The 24362-nt window shown below is 47.0% G+C and overlaps 1 protein-coding gene across 2 annotated transcripts in view; it reads right to left on the bottom strand.

Annotated features, from left to right (window-relative positions):
• The window catches only part of LOC139277648 (serine/threonine-protein kinase 3/4), a 206604-nt gene that overhangs the window by 97702 nt on the left and 84540 nt on the right, over positions 1-24362 (bottom strand). Inside the window, exons 9-10 of one of the 2 annotated variants that reach the window (XM_070896399.1) lie at positions 22034-22223; positions 2116-2849 (exon numbers count right to left, since the gene is read on the bottom strand). In XM_070896399.1, the coding sequence (XP_070752500.1) occupies positions 2827-2849; positions 22034-22223 (213 nt within the window). In that variant the 3' untranslated portion in view covers positions 2116-2826. Of the gene's footprint in view, positions 1-2115; positions 2850-22033; positions 22224-24362 lie in introns of those variants that run through there. The other variant, XM_070896398.1, reaches the window with a different exon arrangement.

Here is a 24362-nt window from a genome sequence, read left to right as displayed (position 1 = left end):
CTATTGAGGGAGTGCAGCGAAGGTTCACCAGACTGATTCCCGGGATGGCAGGACTGATATATGAGGAGAGACTGGATCAACTGGGCCTTTATACATTGGAGTTTAGAAGGATGAGAGGGGATCTCATAGAAACATATAAGATTCTGACGGGATGGGACAGATTAGATGCAGGTAGAATGTTCCCGATGTTGGGGAAGTCCAGAACCAGGGGACACAGTCTTAGGATAAGGGGTAAGCCATTTGGACTGAGATGAGGAGAAACTTCTTCACTCAGAGAGTTGTTAACCTGTGGAATTCCCTTCCGCAGAGAGTTGTTGATGCCAGTTCATTGGATATATTCAAGAGGGAGTTAGATATGGCCCTTACGGCTAATGGGATCAAGGGGTATGGAGAGAAAGCAGGAAAGGGGTACTGAGGTGAATGATCAGCCATGATCTTATTGAATGGTGGTGCAGGCTCGAAGGGCTGAATGGCCTACTCCTGCACCTATTTTCTATGTTTCTGTGAGGGGTCAAATGGCCTACTCCTCGAGGACACACACAATATCCCATAAAACAGCAAGTGATCAGGATGGCCAATGGAATCTTGGCTTTTATTGCAAAGGGGATGGCGCATAAAAGCAGGGAAGTCTTGCTACAGTTATGCAGGGTATTGGTGAGGCCACACCTAGAATACTGCGTACAGTTTTGGTTTCCATATCTACGAAAGAATATACTTGCTTTGGAGGCAGTTCTGAGAAGGTTCACTAGGTTGATTCCGGAGATGAGGGGGTTGACTTATGAGGAAAGGTTGAGTAGGTTGGGCCTCTATTCATTGGAATTCAGTAGAATGAGAGGTGATCTTATCGAAACGTATAAGGTGGATGTAGAGAGGATGTTTCCACTGATGGGGGAGACTAGAACTAGGGGGCATAATCTTAGAATAAGAGGCAGTCCATTTAAAACTGAGATGAGGAGGAATTTCTTCTTTCAGAGGGTTATTAATCTGTGGAATTTGCTGCCTCAGAGAGGTGTGGAAGCTGGGTCACTGAATATATTTTAAGACAGAGATAGACAGCTTCTTAACCAATAAGGGAACAAGGGGTTATGGGGAGCGGGCAGGGAAGTGGAGCTGAGTCCATGATCGGATCAGCTGTGATCTCATTGGATGGTGGAGCAGGCTCGAGGGGCCAAATGGCCTATTCCTGCTCGTATTTCTGATGTCCTATTTTAGTTTGTGAGGAAAATGCCCTGCAGCATCGCATGGAGAGAGTCCTGACTTTCCTTTCACTTTCTGAACGGCAATGAATTAAAATCAGTATGACATGCCCCGTAACATGGTAAGAGCCACACCGGCAGATACAAGCTGAACAACCTCTTCCATCTGTGCACGGTATCACCCTTGCCCCGTAGTCAGAAGGTTGAGGGTCTGATTCCCATGTCCAGCAATGTTGGGGTACAGCAGCATTGTGGTTATGTTACTGAACCGGTAATCCAAAGGTCTGGACTAATCATCCAGAGACAAGAGTTCAAATCCCACCACGGCAGCCGTGGGGAATTTAAATTCAATTAATTCAATAAATCTGGAATAAAAAATCCAGCATTAGTAATGGCGTGCATGAAACTACCGGATTGTCGTAAAAACCTATTGGTTCACTAACGTCCTTTAGGGATGGAAATCTGCTGTCCTTAACCGATCTGGCCTATATGTGACTCCAGACCCACAGCAATGTGGCAGATTCTTAACTGCCCTCTGAAATGGCAGCTCACCACCACCTTCTCAAGGGCAATTAGGGATGGGCAATAAATGCCAGCGACACCCACATCCCGTGAATGCACAACAAAAAAAAACACGACTATGTTCCAGTGGACATTAAAGATCCCACTATTTCAAAGAAAAATGGGAAGTTTTGCAGGTATCATGGGCACGATCCTCCCTCACCAAATGCCACTGGAAAACAGATTAACAGGCCACCCCCCTTACTGTCTGTGGGACGTTACTGTCACGAAATGGCCGACACGTTTGCTTACACAAGAGTGAATTTCAAAAGTAGCACCTTGCGACAACCTGATGAGATGCAATATGAATCCAAGCGTTATTGTGATTAGCTTTTTATTAGTATCAGCTGTGGCTCAGTGGGCAGCACTCTCGGCTCGGAGACAGGACGCTGTGGGTTCAAGTCCCACTCCAGGAACTTGAGCACAAAAATCCAGACTGACACACCCAGTGCAGTGCTGAGGGAATGCTGCACTGTCGGAGGTGGCTGCCTTTTGGACGCGACGTTAAACCGAGGCCCCGTCTGCTCTCTTAGGGGGATGTAAACGATCACACGGCCACTATTTCGAAGAAGTAGGTCAGCGATCACAGATGACAAAGAGTGAACGGGACTTGGTGTGAGTTCAGACACAGGGCAGCAGAGTTTCGGATGAGCTTAAGTTTATGTCGGGTGGAATGCCAGCCAGAAGAGTGTTTGAATAGTCGAGATTGGAGGTCACAATAGCAAACCCCTTTACACAATATTGAAAAGGATACTGAAATGTAGGTTGTTAAGCTGTTGGGGAAATTAGTGAACCTCAATGGGTAGAAAGCAGATGCGTTGAGTTCAGATATTGGCATGGTATGGCCAACAGATGAAGAGGAGGTCGTCTGTTCTTCTTCACTGAGCTACTCCCGACACACTGTTCCCCCTCTGCTGCTGTGTGGAGGACAACCCCATACTCAAAGAACAAAGATGATTCTTCAGTCGACAAGGAAGCTTTCTCCAGTGTTCACTATAAATATTCAGGATTTCCTTGAGATGGTTGCACGCCATTTGCTAAAGTCTGGGTTGCCTTCAGATTAATGAGTTCAGATCATGGTTATCCTGCGCTCTATGGATCGTGACAAAGCACATTATAATTGGCCTATAAACAGCTATTCCAAAAAAGCTAGACAGAGAATAATTTCCATGGAGTTTGTGAAGCTGAAAATTAATCCCAGTTGGGTGCTTTTGGAATAACACAAATATCTATACTTGGTACAGAACTGTGACAGAGAGATAATTTTGTTCATTAACGACCGTCATTAAGTGGAGTGCCGTGCTTGCTACAACATCTGCAAAATACTAATTACAGGCTCATTAAGAATCACAGTTTGAGCAGATGGAAGTAGCATTTTTGTATTTTTCCAAATTAGCAAATCACTGAACTGGCTAATCTCTTTAAAAAAAAAATGAATGTGTTGCAGCTTTAAAGACGCGCATGAGAAAGATTGCGGATGAAAGGCTTGTATTTATATAGCTCCTTACCCCTAATCATATTTCTGAAATGTCTCAGTGTTTCACACAAGTTGAATTACTATAAAATGAATTACAATTGAAGGCAAACATCGGAACATAGGGACAGGAGGAGGCCATTCTCTATCGCAGAGATTTGTTGATGCCAGTTCATTAGATATATTCAAGAGGAAGTTAGATATGGCCCTTACGGCTAAAGGGATCAAGGGGTATGGAGAGAAAGCAGGAAAGGGGTACTGAGGTGAATGATCAGCCACGATCTTATTGAATGGTGGTGCAGGCTCGAAGGGCCGAATGGCCTACTCCTACACCTATTTTTCTATGTTTCTATTCGGCCCCTCAAGCCTGTTCCACAATTCACTGAGATCATGGCTGATCTGTATCCTAACTCCATCTACCCGCCTTGGCTCCATATCCCTCAACACGCTCGGCTAGCAAAAATCTATCAATCTCAGATTTCAAATTATTAATTTGAGCTAAAATCTGCTTTTTGTAGAAGTCCCACACTTCTCCAACCCTTTGTGTTAAGAAATGTTTCCTAACTTCTCTCCTGAATGGCCTGGCTTGATTTTAAGGTGATGTCCCCTTGTCCTGAACTCCCCCACCAGCTGAAAAACATCTCTCCATCTATCCTATCAATTCCTTTCAAAATCCTAAAGACCTCAATCAAATCACACCTTAACCTTCTATATTCCAGGGAATACAAGCCTAGTTTATGTAATTTCTGCAGCAATCATGATTACACAGGATATACGGCACAGAAACAGGCCATTTGGCCCAACCAGTCCATGCCGGCGTTTATGCTCCACTCGAGCCTCCTCCCGTCTTTCCTCATCTAAATCTATCAGCATAACCCTCTATTCTCTTCTCCCTCATATGCTTGTCTAGCCTTCCCCTTAAATGCATCGATACTATTCGCCTCAACCACTCCTTGTGGTAGTCAGTTCCACATTCTCACCACTCTCTGGGTAAAGAAGTTTCTTCTGAATTCCCGATTGGATTTCTTGGTGACTATCTTATATTTACGGCCTCTAGTTATGCTCTTCGTCTCAAGTGGAAATATTCTCTCTGTATCTACTCTATCAAAATTTTTCATAATTTTAAAGACCTCTATTAGGTCACCCCTCAGCCTTTTTTCAAGAGAAAAGAGACCTAGCTGGGTATTCCCTCGCATTTCTGGGATCATCCTTGTCAATCATCCGATAGCACAGCAAGATCACATCAAACAGCACCGAGGTGAACGATCAGTTAATCTGTGTTTGGACGAGGGAGGAACTTTGGCCAGGGCACCCAGCCTTTCTTCCCGTAGTGCGATGGTTTAATTTCACCTGAAACACTGGAACGAGCAGTTGGGACTCAGTTTAACATCTTATCCGACAGTGCAATTCTCCGTTGGTACTGCACTGAAGTGTCAGCAGCGATTAAGTGTTCTTGTCTTGGAGTGAGGCTTGTGCACACAACCTTCTGACCCGGGGGTAGGAACGCTGTCACTGAGCCAAGGCTGACAAATTTGAAGAGCTTGCATATTTAGAGGGAGAAAATGCCAAAAGAGTGTTCTGAAGTGTCACTATTTTTAATGTTTCAAGCATCGATGGTGTTTGTAATCAAATGTTTTTCAGTTGCCGAGAAGTCTCGATTGTTAAAAGACGTGTGCATTTTAAGAATCTGCCATATTTCCTTTTTAAAAGGATGTCACTTGTAGAAGGATGCTTTTTCATGGTCGAATAGCTTGTCAATGTTTACAGTCGTGGCTCAGAATAGAATACAATAGAAGTATAAATGTAGAAGTTGGGAAGTGTTATTAGACTGTAGTCATGTGGAGAGACTGGTGAATCTGGGATTGTTCCCCTTAGAGCAGAGACGGTTAAGGGGAGATTTAATAGAGATGTTCAAAATGATGAGGGTTATGGATGATGTGGAACTCGGTGCCTGAAAGGGTGGTCGAGGCAGAAACCCTCATAGCATTTAAAAAGTACTTGGATTATGCACTTGAAGTGCTGTAATCTACAAAACGACGGACCAAGAGCTGGAAAGTGGGATTAGGCTGGATAGCTCTTTGTCGGCCGGCACGGACACGATGGGCCGAATGGCCTCCTTCCATGCTGTAAATTTCTATGATTCTATGATAGTGTAGATAGAGAGAAACTGTAAACATTGGCAGGAAGGTTAGCAAACAGAGAACAAAGATTTAAGATAATTGGCAAAAGAACCAGAGGAACCGAGGTGAGGAGAATTTTTTTTAAACAGAGCGAGTTGTTGTGATCGGGAATGCATTGCCTAATAACTTTCAAAAGGGAATTGGATAAATACTTGAAATGGGGAAAGGGCAGGGGAAGTGGGACTAATTGGATAGCACTTTCAAAGAGCCGCCACAGGCTCGATGGGCCGAATGGCCACCTGCTGTGCTGTATCATTCTATGATTATTGATAATGGGCCTTTTTTGTTGTAGCAGTGAATACCATTAGGATCCAGGAATTAAGAGATTACTCATTCAGAGTGTGAAGGAAGCAAATTGGCATCCACAGTTGAAAAGGGAAGATCACAGTAATCGCCCCGAATCTACGAATAATGATTCAGCTCAGACAACTCCTCACATTTCCCTTCACACAGAAATGAACAGTATACTTGTCAGTAAGCCCACTGATTCCCACAGCTACCTAGACTACCCTTCCTCCCATCCCACTTCCTGCAAGGACTCCATTTCAATCTCCCATTTCCTCCGTCTCCGTCACATCTGTTCTGACGACACCACCTTCCATTCTAGTGCTTCCGATATGTCTTCCTTTTTCCTCAACCAAGGATTCCTCTCGACCGTGGTTAACATGGCCCTTGACCGTGTCCATTCTATTTCCCGCTCTCACCACTTCCCCTTCCTCCCAGAACCACGATAGTTTCACCTTTCACCCCCACCTCCACGTTCAACGGATCATTCTCCGCCATTTCCACCACCGCAGGAGATGCAACACCTGCCCTTTTACCTCCTCCCTTCCCACTATCCAGGGCCCCAAACACTCCTTCCAGGTGAAACAGCGATTTACTTATACTTCTTTCAATTTAGTATGGTGTATTCGCTGCTCACAGTGTGGTCTCCTCTACATTGGGAAGACCAAACGCAGATTGGGTGACCGCTTTGTGGAACACGTCTGTTCAGCCCGTAAGCGTAAGCTTCCGGTCGCCTGTCACTTTAATTCTCCGCTCCACTCCCACTCTGATCTCTCCATCCTCGGACTCCTACACTGTTTAAATGAAGCTCGAGAAACAGCACCTCATCTTTCGATTAGGCACTTTACAGCCTTCTGGACTCAACATCGAGTTCAGCAATTTCAGGCCATAACCACTGCCCATATTTTGTTTTTCTTCTGTTTTTTCCCCTTTCCCATGACAGCTGTTGGTGATTCTGCCTCGCACCATCATCCCTTTTGTCAGTTAATCTCTCCTGCCTTCCCCTTTGTTTTTTCCTCCCCTCCCACTTTCCCTGCACCTACACTTGCTTAAAAACCTTTTCCAGCGCTGACAAAGGGTCATCGACCCGAAACGTTAACTGATTCTCTCTCCACAGATGCTGCCCGACCTGCTGAGTATTTCCAGCATTTTCTGTTCTTATTTCAGATTTCCAGCACCCGCAGTATTTTGCTTTTGTAGATATCATTGGATATATACTTGAAAAGGAGAAATTTGCAGGCCTATGGGGAGGAGCAGGAAGTGGGACTAAGAGGATAGCTCTTTCAAAGAGCCAGCCCGAATGACATCCTTATGTGCTGTAAGATTCTATGAACTAATTTCTCTCCCATATATAGAAGCATGAAACATAGCTGCCATGAAATGAAATAGACATCAACTGAACAGATCCACAAACCAGATACAATTTTGTAATTTAAGAAATTCTGCCTTGCGGAGACTTTCTGGTGAGTCCTGTTTAAAGACTGAAGGGGACAATGCTTGTTTAAGTTTTGAATATATTTTATAATTGAAGTAAAGGCTGAACTTTTACTGACACTTTACATCGATGCAAAGTGCACATTGACGTGAAAACATAATGACTAAATTGCTGTAACTGCACCAGGGTTTAATAAACAGTTAAACTTCTGGGATCAACCTTTTATTTTCAGAATCTCACCCATGACCCCCGTGCTCGCTGACCTACATTGGTTCCCAGTCTGGCAACGCCTCAATTTTACAATTCTCATCCTCGTGTTCAAATCCGTCCATTGCCTCGCCCCTCCCAATCTCTGTAACCTCCTTCAGGGCTACAACCCTCCGAAAGCACTGTGTTCCTCCAACACTGGCCTCTTGTGCATCCTCCCCACTTCCTTTGCCCCACCATTGATGGCCGTGCCTAAGCTTTGGAATTCGCTCTCTAAACCTCTCCCCCTCACTCTCTCCTCCTTTAAGACGCTGCTTAAAATCTACCGCTTGTCCTAAAGTCTCCTTGCGTGGCTTGAATCAATCTTTGTCTGATAACGCTCCTGGGAAGCACCTTGGGACAGCTTACTGTGTTGAAGGTGCTATATAAATTCAAGTGGTTGCTGCTGAAACACAGAACGCACGCTCCACTCAAGTGCCCCTAGGTATAATGCACCTACAGGTTCAGTCACCGGCACTTCATAATACGTTACACAGAACACACCAGCTCCGATCGCTCTGCTGCCCTGCACTCTGGCACGCTGCTGGATCGATTCCCGAACACCGAGAGCAACACAAAAACTGTCCCGTGCACAAGCTCGCTGGGAACCTCCGTACATGCAGCAATCGGGATAAGGCATCACTGGTCTATATCCCGCCTACACGTCCTGCTCCACTACTGCCCTGATAAATGGCAACCTAAAGAGGTGTGCAGTGCTTTGCCTTTGATGTTCGCCTCCTGATGCACTTTTCCCACCGGCAATGTTGCTTCAGTCAACTCTGAGGGGAAAAATCTCTTTGCCAAGTTGAGGACATTTGCAGCTTTCAAGCCCTGGCAAAGAACGAATTAAACAGCAGGAAAGAAAGACTTGCATTTAAATAGCACCTTTCCCGACCACCGGACGTCCCAAAGGGCTTTACAGCCAACTAAGTACTTTTTGGATTGTAGTCACTGTTGCAACGCAGGAAACGCGGCAGCCAATTTGCACACAGCAAGCTCCCACAAACAGCAACGTGATAATCTGTTTTTAGTGATGCTGATTGAGGGATAAATATTGAACCAGGACACTGGGGATAGCTCCCTGCTCTTCTTTGAAATAGTGGCGCGGCATATTTTACATCCACCTGAGAGAGCAGACGGAGCCTCGGTTTAATGTCTCATCTAAAAGACGGCACCTCCGACAGTGCAGCGGATCCCTCAGCACTGCACTGGAGTGTCAGCCCAGATTTGTGTGCTCACTTCCTGGAGCGAGACTTGATCCCACGACCTTCTGACTCAGAGGCAACTGAGTCACGGCTGAGACATGGGAGACAACAGGATTGGTCTTGATTTCAACACACGCTGGTCGGTAGGCAGGGCGACGAACATGGAGGCCGGGGTGTTTGCAGCACAGGAAGAGCAGGAGAGGAAAGTTCAGAGGAGCAGCAGTATTGACACAATAGAGTCACGACAGGTTATGTCAGGAGACAAAGAAAGAGATTGGAGGCGAGGAGGTGAATCTCTTATCAAATGACAAACTTTTTGCTGCTGGAATTGAAATTAGAAGAGTGTAAAAAATGCCTGCTAGCGCTGGTTAGAATGTCAGTGCATCCTAGGTAAGGTGCAAGCTGAGATATCCCAGTGCATCCTGTGGCTAACTGAGCACTGAGGGTCTTCTTCGGTCGAAGCTGAAATCCAATGCTTCTGTTACAGATACTAAAGTGGAGTCTCGATCCGCTGCATTATTGATGGAGAAGACTGCAGTGAGAATTCTCCATGGAGCGAGGCTGCATTTGATCCCGTTGTTTCAACGCTTGGCAGCGCCAACGCCCTCGCACAGAGGGAGGGGGCCCGCCTGCAAACAGCAAGTCAACAAGTACAGTGTCTCGGCTGAGCCGGGGGTCGGGTGGCACCAAGTCCCGTTTACCCATCACCCCTGTGCTCGCTGACCTGCATTGGCTCCCGGTCTGGTAACGCCTCAATCTTTAAAATTCTCACCCGTGTTTCGAATCCTTCCATGGCCTCGTCCCTCTCCCTATCTCGGTGAGCTCCTCCAGCCCTATAACTCTCCGGGATCTCTGCACTTCTCCAATTCTGGTCCCTGGCGTATCCCGGATTTTGATCGCTCCACCATTGGCGGCCGTGCCTTCAGCTGCCTCGGCCCCAAGCTCAAGAAGTCCCTCTCTCATCCTCTCCGCCTTCTCTCTCCTCCTTTAAGACACTCCTTGAAACCTACCATGCTTTTGGTCACCTGCCCTCATATCTCCTTGTGTGGCTTGGTGTCGAGTTTTGTTTGGCAACGCTCATGTGAAGCGCCTTGGGATGTTTTCCCACATTAAAGGTGCTATATAAATGCAAGCTGTTGTTGTCGTAATCAAATACCGTGACTTTTCTTCGACATACTGTTGGCATTTTGGGTGTTTTGAGTTTCGATCAGCAGCAGTCTGTAATTAGGAGGCAATTGCAACTCTCCGAATTAGTCACATTGATGTCAGAAAGTAATTGCTTTAGGTTTTGTAGGCATGTTGCATTTACATAATACAGCAGGGTACATCACACTTGAACAGCAGCCTGCTATATAACTGAAGATATCTTGGGCGAGCTGTGGGGAACAATTAACTCAGGTACTTGGCAACACAGAGGATCTGAACACAGAGTCAGTGAAACATGATGAATGTGTCTGTGGGTCGATGTTACTCGAGCTTTTGCAGAGGGCTCGATGCCCACCAATGTCTTGTCCCTTTGGGAATGTTGGTTGTACAGTAGCGTGACGGGGCTTGGCTCTGTGACTTGGCCATGAGGTGAGCTTCTGTAAAGTGGTATGCCCCACATTCTCCACAGAGAGAGAAAAATAGCTCGCTTTTAAAGGGAACGGGAACACCCAGGGCACGGTACCATAGTCATTAGTTTACTGGCCGAGTAATCCAGAGACCGTGAGTTCAAATCCCACCGCAGCTACTTTGAGAATCTGAATTGAGTTTAAAATTAAATTAAAATAAAGAAAGAAAGAAATTGCATTTGTATAGCCCTTTCCACGACCTTAGGACGTCCCAAAGCGCTTTACATTCAATTAACCACTTTTTGGAATACTCACTGTTGTAATGTCGGAAAAGCGGCAGCCAATTTGCACACAGCAAGGTTCCACAAACAGCAATGAGATCATCATCATAGGCACGCCCTCAAAATTGAGGGAGATTTGCTTCCACTCTCAAAGTGAGTTCTCAGGTGGCTGTACAGTCCAATACGGGAATTACAGTCTTTGTCACAGGTGGGACAGACAGTGGTTGAAGGAAAGGGTGGGCGGGGAGTCTGGTTTGCCGCACGCTCCTTCCGCTGCCTGTGCTTGTTTTCTGCATGCTCTTGCCGATGAGACTCGAGGTGCTCAGCGCCCTCCCGATGCTCTTCCTCCACTTAGGGCGGTCTTTGGCCAGGGACTCCCAGGTGTCAGTTTATCAAGGAGGCTTTGAGGGTGTCCTTGAAACGTTTCCACTGCCCACCTGGGGATCGCTTGTCATGTAGGAGTTCCGAGCAGAACTCTTGCTTTGGGAGTCTTGTGTCGGGCATGCGGACAATGAGGCCTGCCCAGTGGAGCTGGTCGAGTGTGGTCAGTACTTCGATGCTGGGGATGTTGGCCTGAGCGAGAACACTGATGTAGGTGCGTCTATCCTCCCAGGGGATTTGCAGGATCTTGCTGAGACATTGTTGGTGGTATTTCTCCAGCAATTTGAGGTGCCTACTGTATATGGTCCACATCTCTAGGCCATACAAGAGGGTGGGTATCACTACTGCCCTGTAGACCGTAAGCTTGGTGCCAGATTTGAGGTCCTGGTCTTCGAAACCTCTCTTCCTCAGGCGACCGAAGGCTGTGCTGGCACAATGGAGGCGGTGTTGGACCTTGTCGTCGATGTCTGCCCTTGCTGATAGTAGGCTCCTGAGGTATGGAAAGTGGTCCACGTTGTCCAAAGCCGAGCCGTGGATTTTGATGACCGGTGGGGGGGGGGGGGGGGGGGGGGAGGGCGGGGCAGTGCTGTGTGGTGGGGTCAGACTGGTGGAGGACCTTTGTCTTACGGATGTTTAGTGTAAGGCCCATGCTTTTGTACGCCTCGGTGAAGGTGTTGACGATGCTTGGGAGTTCAGCCTTTGAATGTGCACAGACCCAAGCGTCATCTGTGCACTGTAGTTCGATGGCAGAGATAATGACCAGATGATCTGCACATTAGGTGTTGGCTGAGGGATAAATATTGGCCAGGACACCAGGGGGACTACTTCCCTGCTCATCGAAATCTCTGCTGCCCGTGTCCTAACTCCCACCAAGTCCCGTTCACTCATCACCCTCTGCGCTCCCCGGCCTACTTCTTCGTAATAGGCGCCCTAGAGATCTTTTGCGCCCACCTGAGGGGGCAGACGGGGCCTCGGGTTAACGCCTCGCCCGAAAAACGGCACCTTCGACAGTGCTACCTCTCATCCACGTCTGACACACATCTGCACATTAAAGATTTCTCTACTTGCATCAAAAAAAAACACTTGTCCATGATAATTTTGCGCACAAGAATGATTAAAATTGAAGAAAGGCCCACCGCCAATACCTTGGTAAATAAATGCCTTGCCAGTGACACTCACATCACAAACATCAATAAAAAAAATAATGCTGGAGATATACAGCAGGTCAGTCAGAACTAATAAGGAGAAAAGAAAACAGGCCATGATGTTCTAGGTGTGTAACTTTTCGGTTCCGACGAAGACCTACACACCCAAATCGGCACGTCTCTTTACACATGCTGACTGATCTGCTGTGCAGATCCAGCATTTTCTGTTCTCATTTCAGATTTCCAGTTTTTAATATTCTATTTTAACACAGGGCTATGGGGAAAGAGCATGGTGGGGGACTGGGACTATTTGGATTGCTCTTTCAGAGAGCCGGCACAGGCACAATGGGCCCAATGGCCTCCTTCTGTGCAGTATGATTCTATGAACATTTTCACTAGCTGAGTTTGGGGCCCAGAGAGGTGAGGGCCCAGGGGCAGCACGGGCCAGCCCACACTGCGATATATGTGCTCACTAGGTCCGTGCAGCAGAGCAGGTCCCCAGTCGTTCTGGTTAACCCTTGCCCCTGGACCAAGACCTAGCTCTGTCGAGCCCGTGTGGTGGCTGGTGTGCAACGGCCACCCCACGTTAAAAAAATCCACGCACAGGCATCTTCCACCCTTCAGGATGTAGCTCAGGATCTGGAATATTAGGTCCTTCATTGAAACACCTGTGAACTCATCCTCTTTTGGCGTGGAAGCAAGTTATCCTTGTTTTGAGGGACTGCCGATGATGATGATAGATGCTGGAATAACTTAGCCTAATAATAGCAAAAAGAAGGGGCAGTACTGAATATAACTACAAGAAAGACTGAACAAGCTGGGACTCTTCTCCAGAAAGGAGAAGGACGAGGGTTGACCTTGTACAGCACGTTTAACCTGGTGGGAAGTCGCCACAATGCTTCGTGATTACAAAAAAAGGCACCAACTGGCAGAAGAGTTACAGGGGATGATCTGGGGCGTGGATTTAGAGCGTGGGGATGAGATGGCACAAGACTATCACCGACAGTGGGACCAGAGGAAGAGAGTCGCACAGCAGAGCAGAGTCAGGAGGACAGAGTTTACAAGTCGGATGTAGGGCCGATGGTACTGCGGGGATAGGGCATGGCAATGACAAAGGAGGTATAACAGACCAAGCATTTCCAAAGGAGATGCTGGGGCGGAGATCGCCTCTACAAAAGGTAGGTACTGCATGGAATTATCAGGGCCAAGGTGATCTTCTGGACTAGTTTTGATCGCTATGGGGAGGGTGGGGGGGGGGGGGATTTTTTTCCCTCAAATGGTCCTGTGTTTTTAGCTTCACCCAGGACATCATGTGGCTTTCGGGTGGGGTGGGGATTGTATCATCATCATCATAGGCAGTCCCTCAGACTTGCTTCCACTCTAAAAGTAAGTTCTCAGGTGACTGAACAGTCCAATACGGGAATTAGTCTCTGTCACAGGTGGGACAGACAGTGGTTGAAGGAAAGGGAAGGGTGGGACTGGTTTGCTCCTTCCGCTGCCTGCGCTTGGTTTCTGCATGCTCTCGGCGACGAGACTCGAAGTGCTCAGCGCCCTCCCGGATGCACTGCCTCCACTTAGGGCGGTCTTTGGCCAGGGACTCCCAGGTGGCGGTGGGGATATTGCACTTTATCAAAGAGGCTTTGAGGGTGTCCTGGTAACGTTTCCTCTGCCCACCTGAGGCTCGCACCTGCCGTGTAGGTCTACAGGGCTGCAGTGATACCCGCCCTCCTGTATAGCTCAGAGACGTGGACCATATACAGTAGACACCTCCAATCATTGGGGAAACACCACCAACGCTGCTTCCACAAGATCCTGCAAATCCCTTGGAATAAAGAACAAAAGGAGAAGTAGGCCATTCGGCCCCTCGAGCCTGCTCTGTCATTCAATAGGATTATGGCTGATCATCGACCTCAACTCCACTTTCCTGCCCACTCCCCATATCCCCTTGACTCCCCTGTAGTTCAAAAATCTCCACCTTAAATATATTCAATGACCCGGCCTCCACAGCTCTCTTGGGCAGAGAATTCCAAAGATTCACGACCCTCAGAGAGAAGAAATTCCTCCTCATCTCCATCTTAAATGGGCGACCCCTTATTCTGAAACTAGGCCCCCTAGTTCTAGATTCCCCCAAAGAGGGGGCATTTTCAATGTTAAGTTTCCCGCATAGGTCGCGCACCCCCCAAAAAAATGTAGGGGGAACATTGACTGGCGGGACCAGAGGGTCCTTTCCTGTCCATCATTGTTCGCACGAGATGGGGAGCTGGTAAAGGTCACACGATTAATGGGACTTATTACAGGGCAGGACGCGCGGGCAGTATCTGGACCAATTGCAGCCTGTGCAGGAGGGAGCTGGGGAGGCCAGCGAGGGAACGGACTGGGGAAGTCAAGCCCGAATGCAAGAGATGCGAGGATGGAAGTTATAGCAGTGGAGGTGAAGTAGGGACAGAAACGGATGATATTAAAGAGATGGAAACGGGGCAGCCTCGATAGATGTGGGTTTTGAAAGACAGCTTCAGGAGACAGGAGGAAGTAGGAGGTTGGATGGCCTACTCCTGCTCCTAATTCTTATGGAAAAAAAATCAGAAGTAAAATCGATAACTTGCTGCAACAGTAGAATTAGTTAATAAATGGCACCAGATTCCCTTTCTCTTAAATTTAGACTGGGCTCCGTCATTGAGATCTGGCGCCACCCTGTGGGCAAAAAGAATCTCAGCTCAGTCTGCACATTTTACATGAAAAGAGCCTTCTCTACTTACATCAAAAACTTGGTAATGATAATTTTGCATATTCATAGAATTCTACAGCGCAGAAAGAGGCCATCTGGCCCATCGTGTCTGTGCCGGCTCTTTGATAGAGTTATTCAATTAATCCCACTCCCCCTGCTCTTGCCCCATATCCCTTCAAGTATTTATCCAATAGTACCAGTCGTGGCTTAGTGGGTAGCACACTTGCCTCTGAGCCAGGAGGTAGTGGGTTCTAATAAATCTGGACTGACACTCACAGTGCAGTGCTGAGGGAGTGCTGCACTGTCGGAGGTGCCTTCTTTTGGATGAGACGTTAAACCGAGGCCCTGTCTGCTCTCTCCGGCGGACGTAAAAGATCCCTATTTTGTAGAAGAGCAGGGGAGTTATCCCCGGTGTCCTGACCAATATTTTATCCCTCAATCAACATCCCAAAAAAACAGATAATCTGGATCATTATCACATTCCTCTAAGTGGGAGCTTGCTGTGCGCAAATTGGCTGCTGCGTTTCCTACATTACAACAGTGACTACACTCCAAAAGTACTTCATCGGCTGTAAAGCGCTTTGAGATGTCCGGTGGTTGTGAAAGGCGCTATATAAATGTAAGTCTTTATTTTTTCTTTCAATTCTCTTTTGAATGTTACGATTGAATCTGCTTCTAGAGTGATTGTGATTAATATGAGGATAATCACACCAGAATGCAGTTTAGTTTTCTAATACCAGTACTGAAGGCGTTCCAACAGATAGTTAACTCTGGACCCTTCTTCTGTTCCTTTATTTGTCCCATTACCACCCCCTTTTCCCTTGCACCATCATCCCTTTCATCATTTAATCACTCCTCCCTTCCACGCTCTTCTCTTTGCTCTTTCCTTGCCATCCCTTTTCCCTAGCTCTCAACTTGCTTATAGACAGCTAAATCTCCGACTTCTCCCAGTTTTAACGAAAGGTCATCGACCCGAAAGGTTAACTCGGTTTCTCTCCCCGCAGGTGCTGCCTGACCCGCTGAGCGTTTTCAGCACTGTCTGTTGTTATTACAGTAAACTTAACTGTTGCTCACAACAAGCGTCTGGTGTCTACACACATGCTGGCCTCCATTCTGCCCACTGTGCATGTTAACTGGAGATCAGCATTCATGAAAAATAACATCCCCGTTTGCAACTGTGAGGAGTTGTGCCCTGAAAGGTACGAGGCATTTAAAAATGTTCCCCAACGCCGATAAAACTGCTTCCTCCAAGCCCTCCGTCAGCAACTCAGAGTGGTAATAGACGGTCTACGATTAGCTTGGGCTTCATGGACAGGGGGGTAGTGAGGAAACAAATATATCGTCCAGAAATCCCGATACTGATCATCATCATCATAGGCAGTCCCTCGAAGCGAGGATGACTTGCTTCCACGCCAAAAAGGGATGAGTTCTCAGGTATTTCAATGAAGGACCTAATATTCCAGATCCCGAACTACATGTTGAAGGGTGGAAGATGCCTGTGCGTGGATATTTTTAACGTGGGGTGGCCGTTGCACACCAGCCACCACACGGGCTCGATAGGGATAGGTCTTGGTCCAGTGGCAAGGGTTAACCAGGACTAACTGGAGACCAGCTCTGCTGCACGGACCGAGCGTGCACACATATCGCAGTGTGGGCTGGCCCGTGCTGCCCCTGGGCCCTCGCCTCTTCTGGGCCCCAGATTCATGTCTCTCTCGGGCCACGGTCACTTTCCTCTATGGACTCTTGCCGCTCCTTCGCCCCCTCCTGCTGTGCCTGCCCGCACTGCAATCAGAGACCAGGCTTCGCAGCCGTCGCCCTCCTGCAGCAGCACGTGCTGCTCCCTGCAGTGGTATGCCACCGCACGCTGCTCCCTCCAATGGCCCCGGCCTGCTGATCATTAACCTAGTGACTCCCTGCTAAAAAGTGCAGGCACAGGTGTCTGATAATACAAGAGTAGGCTTCAATGGTAGCACCCTTTCTCCTATGGTTGAACTTTTAAAAAAATTCAAATGTGAGCATCGCTAGCAAGGCCGGCATTTATTGCCCACCCTGAATTGCCCTTGAGAAGATGGTGGGCCGCCTTCACCAACAACTGTAGTCCGTGTGGTGGAGGTGCTCCCACAGTGCTGTTGGGGGGGGGTTCCAGGACTTTTACACAGCGACGATGAAGGAACGGCAATATATGTCCAAGTTGGGATGGTGTGTATGACTTGGAGAGGAACTTGGGTGAGGTGATAACATAAGAAATAGGAGCAGGAGTAGGTAGGCCATATGGCCCCTCAAGCCTGCTCCACCATTGAATAACATTATGGCTGAACTTCTACAGCAACTCCACTTTTCCGCCCTATCCCCATATCCCTTGATTCCCGTAGTGCACAACAATCTGGTGATCTCAGGCGATGGTGTTCCCATGCGCTTGCTGCTATTGTCCTTCTAAATGGTAGAGGTTGTGGGTTTGGGAGTTGCTGCAGTGCATCTTGTAGATGGTGCACGCTGTAGCCACGGTGCGCCGGTGTTAGAAGGAATGAATATTTAAGGTGGTAGATGGGGTGCCTTGTCCTGAATGGTATCGAGCTTCATTCAGGCAAGTGGAGACTATTCTATCATACTCCTGACTAGTGCCTTTAGGTGATGGAGAGGCTCTGGGGATTCAGGTGGTGAGCTTACTGTCCAGGCTCACACCTCTGTGAACAATACCCATTTCGGTGAGGTCAGCTGAAGACATGGCAACATGGGCAGCGAACTGTCTGCCATGGCTCAGTGGGTATCACACTCTCGTCTCTGAGTCAGAAGGTTGTGGGTTCAAGTCCCACTCCAGAGGCATGAACACAAAAGTCTAGGCTGACACTCCAGTGTAATACCGAGGGCGCGCTGTACTGTCAGAGGCGCCGTCTTTCAGATGAGATTTTAAACCGAGGCCCCGCCTGCTCTCTCAGGTGGGTGTAAAAGATCCCATGGTACTATTTCAAAAGAAGAGCAGGGGAGTTATGCCCAGTCTCCTGGGCGATATTTATCCTCATTACTGGTCAGTATCATACTGCCCTTTTTGGGACTCTGCTGTGCGCAAATTGGCTGCCACATTTCCTACAATAGTGACAGTACTTCATTGACTGTGAAGCACTTTCTGACGTCCTGAGGTCATGAAAGGCGCTATGTAAATGCAAATCTTTTCTTTCCATAAGGGAGGGAAGAAAAAAAGAAATAATAAAAGCACTTCATCCTTTCTTGTGGAACTCAAGGGCTTCAGAGCAATGGTTTTAAGAGAGTTAAGGAAGGTAGAAGGACATAAAACAAAAAGCTTGATGTAAACAATGAAGGAGAAAAGGACAATAATCCAGGATTTCACACCACTGGCCACCATTACCAGCAAGTCCTGCAATTCTTCAAATGTGACAGGTTTCCTCTGAAGTGGGAGTGGCATTAATCTGGGATTGTGGCAACACTTGCCACCTGCGTCATGCACACGGGTTTGGAGACTTTTTAATCTCTGATGGACAACAGTAGAAATGTGGGTGCTGTTCAAATCCCTCCATGGCCTTGCCCCTCCCTATCTCTAACGTCCTCCAGCCGTATAACCCTCCGAGATCTCTGCGCTCCTCCAATTCTGACCTCTTGCGTATTCCCGATTTTAATCGCCCCACCATTGGCGGCCGTGCCTTCAGCTGCCTGGGCCTAAGTTCTGGAATTCCCTCTCTAAACCCCTCTGCCTCCCTCTCTTCTTTTAAGATGCTCCTTAAAACCTACCTATTTGGCCAAGCTTTTGGTCACCTGTCCCAATATCTCCTTAAGTGGCTCGGTGTCAGATTTTATTTGATAACGCTCCTGTGAAGCGCCTTGGGATGTTTCACAGCGTTGAAGGCGCTGTATAAATGCAAGTTGTTGGTGTTGTTGCATGAAGCAATCATAGAAACATAGAAAATAGGTGCAGGAGTAGGCCATTCGAGTCTGCACCATCATTCAATAAGATCATGGCTGATCATTCACCTCAGTACCCCTTTCCTGCTTTCTCTCCATACCCCTTTAGCCGTCAGGGCCATATCTTACTCCCTCTTGAATATATCTAATGAACTGGCATCAACAACTTTCTGTGGTAGAGAATTCCACAGGTTAACGACTCAGTGAAGAAGTTTACCTGTCCACAGGTTAACAACTCTGAGTGAAGAAGTTTCTCCTCATCTCGGTCCTAAATGGCTTACCCCTTATCCTTAGACTGTGACCCCAGGTTCTGGACTTCCACAACATCAAGAACATTCTTCCTGCATCTAACCTGTCCAGTCACTAGGCATTGCCAGCTCACTGCATATAGAATTTAGAGCGCTGGGGTCAGGTAGTGGTAGAAAATCAACTGATTGTTCAACTGGCTCCAAATGTAGCTTTAAGAAAGGAATCAGATTGTAGCCAGATTAGCTGATTCAGTCAAAGGTTAGGGAGTACACTTGTGGTTATACACACGACACTGGATATCCCGGTAATGAAATGGAAGATATCTCTAGCTCAGATGCCCTTCCTGATACAATAATCATCCCACAAGAGTGTATCACAGAATAGACCAATCCAAGTGGAGAAACAAAACCATAGCAGTTCAGTGACTGCAGATTACACAGCTCTGAGGAAGGAAGGAAGGAGGGAAGGAACAATATCATTGGCCTCTGACTTCTCAAGCTTTTTGCTGGGATGAGGCCGGGAGGAAGTGGGAGGAAAACAATTCATCGGACAAGTGTTCCTGCCCCTGATCCCTGCTGCAAGTTGACAAGTTGTGTGCAGCTAGATCTGCCACTCATTTCTCCCTCCCTCACAACTCACCCCAACACCCCCCCACACTCACTGTCCACTTGAGTAAAACGGCTGTCGAGCGATGTACCAGAGTGCTGCTGTCAACTAGGCATACCGTGGCACAATTCACCACTGTCACAGGGTGAGGGGACTGGATTAAACAAATTGCCACTCTCTCAATTTTTGGTCAAATGTAATTTGATAACGTACTTTGGGATTTTTTCTATGTTAAAGGCGCTATAAAATTCAAGTTGTTGTTGTTCCCCAGTTCTCACCATGATCAATGGAGTGTTAAAACAATCCTATAGGTGAAAATTCCACTCTTCAGCTCTCCAGCCGTTAGTTTCCAATATAAAGTATAATTGTACATATTTATCAATGACAGAATCAGAAATCTGAGCCGAATGCCACACTGAAGGCTTATTAAATATTTATATATGACCTTGGGGGGAAAACACAGACTTCTTACTAGATGAATCTACACCAATATAAACTGTAATTATTTCATGGCACTTTATTACCCTCAGATTAGGACGATAAACAAACTGGTCACATCAAACCTCACAGCATGGTTATCTACATTCTCTCTCGGAGAACTCCTAAGCGTCTCATTTTTTTCCTTCCTATAATCTACAGGACCCAAAGCTCAGCATTGCTTAAGCACTACTACTTAATCTATTTCATCTCAGTTCCTAACCGTCTCAATCCTAGACTAGAGTTCTTCAACCCATCCTCTTGGTTAGATTGGCTCAGTTGGTAGCACCCTCACAGCTGAGCCAGAGGTTATGGGATCCAGTCCCCTTCAGCTCTCAATCTGAGGGAGTGCTGCATTGTCACAAGTGCCGTTTTTCAGATGAGGCGTTAAACCGAGCCACCGTTGGCCTGTTTGGGTGGAGGTGAAAGATCCAATGGCATTAATCCCATCACCCCCCACGGCGCACCGTGGCTGCAGTGTGCACCATCTACAAGATGCACTGGAGCAACTCGCCAAAGTTTCTTCGGCAGCACCTCCAAAACCCGCGACCTCTACCGCCTAGAAGGACAGATGCAGCAGGCGCATGGGAACCCTATCACCTCCACGTTTCCCCTCCAAGTTACACACCACCCTGACTTGGAAATAGATCATCGTTCCTTCATTGTCACTCGATCAAAATTCTGGAACTCCCTCCCTAACAGCACTGTGGGAGTACCTTCACCACACGGACTGCAGCGGTTCAAGGTGGCGGCTCACCACCACCTTCTCAAGGGGCAATTAGGGATGGGCAATAAATGCCGGCCTTGCCAGCAACACCCACAAACCAGGAACAAATAAAAAACAAAAGAACAAGACAGTTCTCCCAGTGTCCTGGCCAACAATTAACCAACATTATTGAACACCTTAAGGCACCTTGCTTTGAGCAAACATGCTGCTATGTTTTGTTACATAACAACAATACCTACACTTTAAAAAGTAATTCCCTGACTTTGGCATGCTTTGGGGCGTCTTGAGAAAGTGAAAGGCGTTATATTAATGCTAAGTTCTTTCTCGAGGTCAAAAAACACTGTCTTCTCTCCAGTTAGACTCCCTCCCCCAGTACATGTTCGTCTACCCAAAAACTTATAATTTCTACAAATCTTTTTGGTAGAATAAGTTAGCAGTCAATGACATTGAAGTAAACAGCATCAATGCATCAAGGAACAACGAGCTTCATTCAAGAGAAAAGGGGTTGAGGGACCCAGTGAAAAAGCAAATAAGACGGGGATCAACATCCAGTAAAAAAGGAGTCGGGTTTGTTGGTGCTAATTGCTCTTTCCTTGTGCCTAAAATTCTGGGAGCGTCAGCCTACATTTGGTGTTCTGAAGTGGGGCTTGAACCCACAACCTTCTGACTCACAGTCACATTTTTTTTTGACAGTTCCAGTAACGCAAAGCAGTCACAAAAGTTTTGAGTTATTAAATTGGTGCTCAGCCGTGACTCAGTGAGTGTGCATTCGCCTCTGAGCTGTAAGGTTGTGGGTTCAAGTCCCACTTCAGGAACTTGAGCACAGAACAAAAAAAAATCCAGGCTGACACTCCAGTGCAGTGCTGAGGGAGTGCTGCACTGTTGGAGGTGCTGTCTTTCGAATGAGACTTTAAACCGAGGCCTAGTCTGCCCTCTATTAGGTGGACGTAAAAGATCCCATGGCACTATTTCGAAGAGGAGCAGGGGAGTTATCCCCGGTGTCCTGACCAATAATTATCCCTCAATCACCATAACAAAAAAAAAGAGATTATCTGGTCATTATCACATTACTGTTTGTGGGAGCTTGCTGTGCGCAAGTTGGCTGCCGCGTTTCCCGCATTACAACAGTGACTACAATCCAAAAAGTACTTAATTGGCTGTAAAGCGCTTTGAGACGGCCGGTGGTCATGAAAGGTACTATATAAATGCAAGTCTTTCTTTTTTCTTTCTAACAAGCGATAATTTCCTACATTACAACAGTGACTACACGTCAAAAGTACTTCATTGGCTGTAAAACACGTTGGGACGCATCCTGAGGCCGTGAAAGACGCTATACAAATGCAAGACTTTCTTTCCTTCTAATAAGCCTTGGTAAATAGTTTGCGATCTTACTTTTCATTGTTCCGTCCTCTTCATCCTCGCCACTGTTGATCACCATGGTGCCCATCTGAGAGTCCAGCGTGGAACTGTCGTGCTCGATCATCGTCCGTGCACCGTCGCTCAGCGTGCTGGCAGCCCTCATGGTCCCCGTGTCGTCCGCACTCGCTCGGACCATGGTGCCCGAGTCCATGTCGTCCTCTTCCTGTATCAATTATTCAAGAGCAGCTCGATATTACAAGGATAGGTAACCTTCTGACCATCTCGAATTTAACAGAATGCAAACAGAAATATAAATACCGTTGGACCGGACAATGTTATTGGCAAACAAAAGCTGTCCCAAATTTGGAGCCTTCACACGGGGAGAAAAAAATTACACACAAGTCCCATTCCCCACTCAATCTAATTTTTTTGCTTGCAAAATAATAGTCTAAATGCGAGTGAACACAGCAATGTGGAAAGACTAGAGCAGCTGGGATTGTTCTCTTTAGAGCAGAAAGGGTTCAGAAGAAATTTAATAGAGGTGTTCAAAATTGAGAGATTTTTTGATAAGAGTATATAGGGAAAAACTGCTTCCAGTGGGATGAGGGTCAGTAACCAGAGGACACAGATTTAAGATGATTGGCAAAAGAACCAGAGATGAGATGAGGAGAATTTTTAATTTTTACGCAGCGGGTTGATGTGATCAGGAACGCGCTGCCTGAAAGGGCAGGGGAAGCAGATTCAATAGTAATTTTCAACGGGGAATTGGATAAATACTTGAAATGGGGATAGAGCAGAGGGAGTGGGCCTAACTGGACAGCCCTTTTAAAGAGACGGCACAGACGCGATGGGCCAAATGGCCACCTGCTGTGCTGTATCATTACTTTTGACTGTTGTAGCAGTTCGCACCATTAGGGAACAGAGATTACACATTCAGAGTGTGAGGGAAGTGAATTAACAGCCACACTTGAAAAGGGAAGATCACGGTAATCGTACTGAATCAACCTAGTAATAATTATCCAGCTCGGACAACTCCTCCAGAACACTCTTCCCTTCACATAGAAAAAAAACGGCACAAAGGTACACTTTTAATTCCTCCTCGCAGTTTAATGTTTAAGAGGTGCACTAATGAAGAGACACATAATGTCGGGGAACAGTTTGAGTTAATGGGGTGCAAGCCTCGTGAATTACCATTCTCCATAAAATGTGAAGGCCCAGCCAACTGTGAAATGAGTTTGAGCAGACTCCACTGAGCGGCAAAGTGCTAACTCGCAATCTTATTCAACAAACCGCAGAATGGCTGGTGTGGAAAATGGATAAATATCACCCTGTGCAATGGAGACGCACTTGTGTGACTGGGGCAGAGCAGTTGGGGAGCTTTATTCCCCGTCTAAGTACTCTATTTCTGATCAGGGAGTGATGGATGCCGACACTGGGTGTGCAAAATAGAAAGCGTTCCATTCTCCAGCACCAATATTTCATCTTGATAAGTACAACTTCACTCACACACATACATACACGTGCTCGCGCACACACACACGAAAAGAAAGTCCTAAGCACAGCAAACGTCACCCTTAATTTACAACTGAATTCCTGCATTTAGCTATTTAACAGTCACTGGTCTGCAAAAAGTAATTTGCTGCACGATGTGCTTATAGATGTTTTGACAACACGATAAATTTTTGATTGTTTTTATTCATTCATGGGCTGTGGGTGACACCGGCAAGGCCAGCACTCTTGAATAAGTGGCTGGCTAGGCCATTTCCGAGGGCAGATAATCACATTGCTGTGGATCTGGAGTCACATATCAGCCAGACCAGGTAAGGGCGGCAGATTTCCTTCCCTAAAGGACATCAGTGAACCAGATGGGCATTTATGACAATCCGGTTTATGACAATTCATAGGGCTCAATTTTCCCCCAGTGCTGTTTTTTGGTGCATTGCCAGAGTTGCATCCTTTTTTTTTTGGCCCCGACTACTCCAAAAAAATAAGTAGCAAGTTTCCCCTTTCTGTTTTTTGAAATTGGCGTCGTATAGCTGCCCTTTACCTTGGGGGGGGGGGGGTGGGGGGGAGCCTAATGTCTGCACCGAAAAAACGATGCCTCCCCCCACCGCCTAGGCGCATGCGCGAAAAAAAAGGACGTTTTTGACGTGAGCGCTATGGGCGCGCATGCCCAGTACAGCTCCCGGTCTGCATTCGGCCATTTTTAAAGAGCCAATTGTGTGTGAGAACTTTAATTCTCATTGGAAAAATCGGAGCTGCAATAAAAAATGCAACGCGGCGCAAGGACCAAGAATAAACTTGGCACTAACCCGAGAAACACTGCGCCACCGCCTGCGGGCAGGGGTGGAGTCAACAAGAC

Source organism: Pristiophorus japonicus, chromosome 12 (genome assembly GCF_044704955.1).
Source record: "Pristiophorus japonicus isolate sPriJap1 chromosome 12, sPriJap1.hap1, whole genome shotgun sequence".
NCBI classification, from domain to species: Eukaryota; Metazoa; Chordata; class Chondrichthyes; family Pristiophoridae; genus Pristiophorus; species Pristiophorus japonicus.
Note: the sequence above shows the minus strand (reverse complement) of the source record. Positions and strands in the feature narration are given on the sequence as shown.